Source organism: Penaeus japonicus, unplaced genomic scaffold (genome assembly GCF_977035675.1).
Source record: "Penaeus japonicus unplaced genomic scaffold, GWHDUDI00000001_assembly GWHDUDI00000006, whole genome shotgun sequence".
Taxonomy (NCBI): domain Eukaryota; kingdom Metazoa; phylum Arthropoda; class Malacostraca; order Decapoda; family Penaeidae; genus Penaeus; species Penaeus japonicus.
In genome coordinates, this window is record NW_028234408.1 from 21310410 (window position 1) to 21317909 (window position 7500).

At 44.0% G+C, this 7500-nt stretch overlaps 1 protein-coding gene across 4 annotated transcripts in view; it reads left to right on the plus strand.

Moving 5' to 3' along the window:
• LOC122254640 (sodium- and chloride-dependent glycine transporter 1) overlaps positions 1–7500 on the plus strand; it is a 53978-nt gene that overhangs the window by 43768 nt on the left and 2710 nt on the right. For all 4 annotated transcript variants that reach the window (XM_043018430.2, XM_043018431.2, XM_043018429.2 and 1 more), the window contains 13 exons: positions 2751–2949; positions 3154–3439; positions 3637–3783; positions 3935–4073; positions 4542–4676; positions 4848–4951; positions 5108–5232; positions 5558–5735; positions 5964–6099; positions 6266–6397; positions 6517–6684; positions 7008–7116; positions 7236–7500. The exon at positions 7236–7500 is cut by the window's right edge and continues 2710 nt beyond it. In XM_043018430.2, the coding sequence (XP_042874364.2) occupies positions 2751–2949; positions 3154–3439; positions 3637–3783; positions 3935–4073; positions 4542–4676; positions 4848–4951; positions 5108–5232; positions 5558–5735; positions 5964–6099; positions 6266–6397; positions 6517–6684; positions 7008–7116; positions 7236–7354 (1977 nt within the window). In that variant the 3' untranslated portion in view covers positions 7355–7500. The remainder of the gene's footprint in view (positions 1–2750; positions 2950–3153; positions 3440–3636; positions 3784–3934; positions 4074–4541; positions 4677–4847; positions 4952–5107; positions 5233–5557; positions 5736–5963; positions 6100–6265; positions 6398–6516; positions 6685–7007; positions 7117–7235) is intronic.

Here is a 7500-nt window from a genome sequence, read left to right on the forward strand (position 1 = left end):
AGACCAGCTGAGCGCGCGTTGCCATGGTTACAGCCCAACTGCGGTGGCCTCATTCTTGCAAAAAAGCTCATGAGAGATTCTACAGTTTCTGGCTATAAATAACGTTGCGCAAGTTCCTGCCCCCCGCCTCGCGCTATTCGCTTTTGGAATCGACCCGGCCTTTCCCTCTCGGTTTTGACAGAGTTTAGGTATAACATATTAGGGGAAAATGCGCCGCTGTCCAGAACGTCATAACAGCCATGTCTGAAAGATTTAAGACATTGAAAAAGTAGACATGAATGAGTGACGCTGTACTGTACGTACACAGACAGACGTCTAATGGGACCAAGTCGACAATCAATAGTGTAGGTGGCGAGGAGAGCCACACAGCTTCCCTGATCTTTTGAAATTGATTTTAAATCTCCTTATTGGATTTGCATTTTCTCAATCCTGTTCATACACACCAGGTTGAAGTTATGTAGATAAAACTTGAATGGATGTGAAGAATAAGACGCAGGATCTTGAAAAATGACTGCGCTTGAGATTGTATTCAGGCGATCATTGCATAACGGCCGGAGATGCAATATATGTTGAACCACTAGTTGTGCATATAGACAAGCACCTTCACGGACTACCGAGTCTGCCTCCTCCCCTTTACCCTTTAGAATCATCTGACCGACCTAGCATAAAATAAGGTCACGCACCGTCAAAGAAATAAGAAATTTTGCTCGAGTGATGCTTCTTTGGTCACTGTCATAGGTCTTCTCGTTCGTGAGCTGAAAGAGTCTATAAATTGCGAGTGTATGTCGAGCGAAGGTCACATAAATCTATGAACGGAGATAAAAATGAAATGATGTAAAGGTCGAACTGGGGCGAGGTGACGTCATAGGAGAATTGTCAAGATACTTCCTTCTATGTTATTCAAGTTAACAACTTGATTGCCAGCTAGCAGTGTTATTCGTGGCATCATCACTCTTTTATTTAAATGCATATTTAGGCGTATTATTATTATTATTATTTATTACTGTTATTACTTGTTAAAACTGTTACGTAAATGAAACACCACAACCGTTATCTTTTTCCCGTCATTATTTTCCCCATTTTCTTCTCTCTCTTGCTATTTGCTACAAATTCCTTTACAATATTTCCTTTGCGACTTCGAGGGAATTAAAGATCTATTCTGGCCTTTTCGTCAACAAAAGCTATTTGTAGTAACACCTTCCCTCGCCTCACCTGAGCGGGGCGAGCGCGCGTGGGGGAAAGCGGGGGAGAGGCGGGGGGGGGGATGCTCACTCGGACCAGAATACATTCCTTAGACGACTTGTGCTGGGAGATGCCGACTCGGCTGCAGTCGTTCCCTTGCGATGAAGGCAAAGGTCAGGCATGGCTTAGTCGTTCTGGTTGTCCGTGCTGTATCGGTGGAGTCAGAAGCCTTATCTCTATAACTTCTCTGTCTGTCCATCTCTCTCTCTCTCCCTCTCTGTCTCTGTTCCTCTCTCTCTCTCTTTATATATATATATATATATATATATATATATATATATATATATATATATATATATATATGTATATATATATATAGGTATATATATATACATATATATATACATATATATATATATATATATATATATATATATATATATATACATATCTATCTATCTATCTATATATATATATATTTCTCTCTATTTTCTCTTTTTTCTCACTCGCTTATTCAATATCTTTTTTTATTCACACTTCCCTGGGCATTATTGATAAAAATGCACATAAGTAAAACTCCCGCAGCAGTGCGTAAATATTACCTAAAGATGGAAATTAACTATTATCATTGTAGAATATTTGAATACAATATTGTTGTCTAAATCTTACATTGTCAATATATCTTCATATGACTTTTTCCTTCGATGGCCGTCAGCATTCGAAAGGATCCCTGTCTGGCTGTGTGAGTTTGCGTCCACAGCCACAGAGGAAAGCAAATCAGTGGCTTCAGTGACTACAGTCTCTATGTCAGACCAGATAACATGGCTGCGACAGATCTTAACGAGGGCTTTGGCAGCTCGTTTGTCCGTCCTCTAATTTTCCTCTCTGCTTCACCGTTGACATGATTGTTCATATGTTAAGCGGCCTAGTTAACAGCTTTTGATTTTATTAAACGAGTCGGAATATATATTTTTAAACACCTTTATATCATTTTAATAATCTTACTCTTTGTTATTTTGTTGACTTCTAGTTTCTCCCAGCCTTTTTATGTATGGCTATTTATAAACATTCTTAGGATAATCAAAAAGTAGGATAAAGATATACATCAATTAACAAAAATACATTTTCAAAATATGATATGGTTGAGTGCACGCCCCTTTTCAAAGCACGAGCTCGAGGAGCGTTTGTGTGCTGTGAAGGACCTTGAATAGCGTCCCTCGCTATGGCATGCTGTTGTGTGTTCAATCTGCTTAAATTGCTGTACATATGGCAAAAGAAAGCCTGGAAGGAGACTACATATTTTGTGAATAATACGTCAGAATTACGTAAAAAGAATGTGCATAACATTCACATAAGTTTTCAGTAAACACACAACACACTTAGCCTAGCAAAACAAATTTGCATAACGCAAAGGAACTTTTATACAAAATTGTCTTTGAAACTATCAAAGCATCGTCACAAGTATTAAGAATTAAGGATAAGCTTTATACATTTTTTATCCTTGAATATGAAAGTCACCAACATAGTGTTGGAAGCGAAACTCAATGACAGCGTGTTTCTTTCCGCAGAGTGGAGAGCTGGAGACTGATGCCACGGAGATACGAATTACAGTGAATCGCGCGGACGATGACAAGAGCATCTGCCTGAACGTCGAGGAACGTGGCGTCTGGGGCAATAAGATCGAATTCATCCTCTCATGTCTCTCCTTCGCCGTCGGCCTCGGCAACATCTGGAGGTTCCCGTACCTCTGCTACCGCAATGGCGGGGGTAAGTGCGGCTGTTTCTTCGGATCGGCGATTCAGAATGCAATACCGACTCAAATGTATTTCCTATTGTGCCAGATAAGATGAGCTTCAACAAAATCCGGGCGAGGGAGTGAATGGGCTCAAACTCGCTCTCAAAAACATCCCTTCAGAGAGACCGAAAGCTGGCGACTGACCTTCACCCCTTAACGAGGCTCTTGCATTTCAGGAGCCTTCCTAATCCCCTACTTCTCCATGCTGTGCATCACCGGGCTGCCGCTCTTCTACTTTGAGTTGAGCTTCGGCCAGTATGGGCAGGAGGGGCCCATCACCATCTGGAAGGCGGTGCCGCTCTTCCAGGGCATTGGTATCGGCATGTTCATGATCGCCTTCTTCATCGCCCTCTACTATAACATCATCATTGCTTGGGCCTTCTTCTACCTCTTCTCCTCCTTCACCGCCGAGCTGCCATGGCAGTCATGCGACCACTGGTGGAACACCGCGGCCTGCCGAAGGTGTTATGACCTTTTTTTTTTTTTTTTTTTTTTCATGCTTAGTCAGCACGTGGTGAATTGGTCACAAATATAGTCTAGAAATGATACAAGTTACTTATGCATCCTGAAAAAAAATTAACATATAAGTTCATGCATTACAAATATTGCCCTAATTCCTGAATAGACAAGTGAATTAACATGAACTTAATTCCTCGTAGGTTCGACACGAAGAACTGCACCGCAAACAGCGGCCTCATGTCCCGCAACGGCACCTGCTACTTGGAGACCGACGTGTCGAGAGAGGAATGGCAGCTCCTCAACGCGTCCTCCGAGAGCATGAAGCTTCCAGCCGACGAATACTTCCAGTAGGTGTTCAGCGTTGGCCAAGCTTGTCATGCCCATCTATACCTAGCTGCTTACCTATCAACTCTTGATTATAATCACTGTGATCCGACTTTAGCTTGAAATACTGCTGTTCGTGTTGTTGGTATCCTTAACCACTAATCTCCCCAACAGTAACTTCATGCTGGACATATCTGAGGGTTTCCACGACGACGAAGGCCACACGCTGCAGTGGCGCCTCTGCCTTTGCCTGATCCTCTCGTGGTTCGTCGTCTTCCTCGGCCTCTTCAAGGGCGTGACCAGCATGGGCAAAGTGAGCTTTCTTTCCTTGGAATAAGTACGGTTTAGGTCACTTAGGATTATGGTGTGACTTGAAACACTGTTGATAGGAATCAGTAGACGGCCATTGCTATCGTACAAACGGTATTTTTTAACGTTGATAATAATGTGATGATTCATCATGATATGATCCATGCAAACTGTTAATAGTGTAATAATGATAGTTTACTTCATTATAAAATGTTCATTGCTATTGTATTTCATACTCTTTTAGTTGATCAGTTTGATACTAAAGGTACTGGTTAATGTTGTGGTGGCCATGGTGAAAATAATAATGGTTATGCTGATGCTGGTAATAGTATTGATAGCACAAAAGTATGATTAGAGAGAACGCGAACCAAACCATAAGTATTACCAACAGTCAAACAACCGATGAAACACTAGAATTCGGAGGCCCCAATAAATCAAGTTTAAGTCCCTAAGAATAGCTTTCTTTTCTCAGGCCGTGTATTTCACCGCGCTGTTTCCCTACGCCGTGCTCGTCATCCTGTTCGCAAGGGCGGTCACGCTGCCAGGCTACATCGACGGCATCACCTTCTACATCACGCCCGAGTGGAGCAAGCTCCTCACGGCGAGGGTGAGTCCCTATGTTGTCCTTAATCAACCTTCGAAGTCCTTTCCTTTATCCTTGTAAATAACCGCCACGGCATTTTCATGACAGTTTCAAAGCGCTTGGAAACATAAAGCTTAAGTCTAGGCAGGAATTGTGTCTCATGCGAGGTGATTACCTGACCGGTTCCTTGTGCAGGTGTGGGCAGATGCGGCCATGCAGATTTTCTTCTCCCTCGGGCCGTGTTGGGGCGGCCTCATCACCTTAGCGTCCTATAACAAATTCAACAATAATTGTTTAAGGTAATTTCGGTTATGATTTATTATTTGATCTCTTGGTATGTAAGAAACAATTACAGTTCTTACTGAGTACATCTATAATTTGACGGCAATCCATAAAGAATATTTGAAGGCCCTTTATGCCCCAGTTTAATCCTCCTTTCCTTCGTCCATCAACAGGGATGCCATATTCATAGGCATTGCAAACTGCGCTACCAGTTTCTTCTCAGGTTTTGTCATATTCGGCATCGTAGGTTTCATGGCCTTTAAGCTCGGCGTTCCCGTGGAAGAGGTGGCTGCCCAGGGTGAGTGATTTCTCTCTTGTTATCATCACTGGCGTTGACATTTTTGCTGAATTTCCAGCATTTGGTCTTTCCTACATTATGTCACTTCGTCTGAAGTATTGTCTTATTGTACCGATGGCTATTTCATCTTTTGATTGTGTCCTCTTGTGTCTGTAGGATAATTGACCTGAAATTCATTTAGAAACGACATCCATGTGTTATGTCAAATAAGTGAATAATTCCTACGGATCTACTTTAGATATAAACTACATAACAAAAGCAATCACAGGAAAAAGGCACATGAGATCGACCAATCAATGAGCTACATAACTCCCTTGCCTCGCAGGTGCGGGATTGGCGTTTGTGGCTTATCCGGAAGCTGTGGCGCGACTCCCCATCTCCCCGCTGTGGTCTATCCTCTTCTTCGTGATGTTGCTGACGCTCGGTCTCGGATCGCAGTTCACCATCGTGCAGACTGTCATCACGTGCCTCGTGGATGTATTCGGGCTGCGCAGGCACTATAAGTACGGCGTTCACCAGTGTTTGTCTCGTGTGCTTATAGCTCTAACCTGAGACATTTTTTGTAATTCATCCCCCTCACTGTTTCAATCCATTCACTTCTGTATTTTCTCTTATCCTTTTCTTATAGATCTTTCATCTTATTCGTTTTCCATAGCTTGTTGAGTTCTTTTTAAAGATTTAACACAAAATTATGATAAGAAAGTAAGAATGTCTCTTCTCACCATCCGTAGGACCATGTGCTGTGTCGTGTGTACCGTCGGGTGTATCTTGGGTCTCACCATGTGCACCCGCCACGGAATGTTCATCCTGCAGCTACTCGACAACTACTCCGGGACTTACTCTGCCCTGATGATCGGTTGTTTAGAGGTGAGGGTTAAAGGCAATCCAATGCAAAGAGAAGCATAATCTTTAGACATCCATAGAGGTTAGGTGACTGGTATCCGGGAAGGATTTCGGACCTACAGGTAATAGGCCTATATTCACGTGCAGTTTCAGTAACGCTTATACGTCCTTTATTTCATGCTGTCCACAGCTTATCGCCATCATGTGGGTGTACGGGGTCGATAATTTCATGGACGACATCAAGAGTATGCTGGGAGGATATCCAGCAGGATATTATTACTGGAAATTCGTGTGGAAGTATATCACGCCTGCAAGTGTTTTCGTAAGTATCGCTTGCTCTCAACTTATGTCAAAGAGAAACAAACACTGAAAATAGCCAAACTTCTCGCCGATTTCCCCCAAAGGCTAACCTTAACGCAAACCTTCTTTCTTTCGGCGCAGATGATCCTCCTGTTCACCTTCATAGACTACTCGCCGTCGTCGTACAGCAACTATGAGTTCCCCGTCTGGGCGGACGTCCTGGGCTGGTGCATCTCCTTCTCGTGCATCGCTGCCGTCCCCGTCCGCGCCGTCTGGCTCATTCTCGGCAAAAGCGGACCGCTTGAAGCTGTGAGTTTCTTGTGCTGACGGCTTCATTGTTTGTATATAGATAAGCGTTGATTTAAATTGATTGAACTGAGCTGAAAGGAACTGCACGCGCTCGCGCACACACACACACACACACACACACACACACACACACACACACACACACACACACACACACACACACACACACACACACACACACACACACACACACACACAAACACACAAACACAGATGTTTCCTAACATAAAAGTGTGTGCGTGTGTACACGTGTGTGTGTATATGCATGTGTATGCACGATATTTCCGCCTGATAGATGTGTAAAGTGAGATCTTATCCCGCAGCGCATACAGCAGCTGTGTCGGCCGGCGCACGACTGGGGACCGCCAGACAGGAAGCGCACAGACGACACCACTCTTAACGCCATTGACTCCAAGACTCCTCTCGCCAACGGTAATTATTCAGAGCCATTGGTACCTGGCCTTCACCACTTCTTTCCCCCGTGATGCATCTGTTTATACCCGTAATACTCACTGAACGTGTACTCACATGACTCCTCTTGTTCTGCGCAGACGAAGAGCTGTACGAGATGGAGCGCGAGTCGTCGTACCTGACCCGCGTGTCCGAGGAGTGGGAGGACGAGGAGGACGACGGCCTCCACATGAAGGTCCCCTCGCGCACCAAGGTCTAAGCGGGAGCCGGGAGGGAAAGTCACTGGGAAAGTACCCTCAATGTCTTTCTCACTGCCTTCTCGCCACCGAGTCAGCAGGCCTGCTGGTCATGTCAACAGGACCAAGTGAGCGAAAAGAAGTCAGACGGATCAACGTGGCGAGTAAA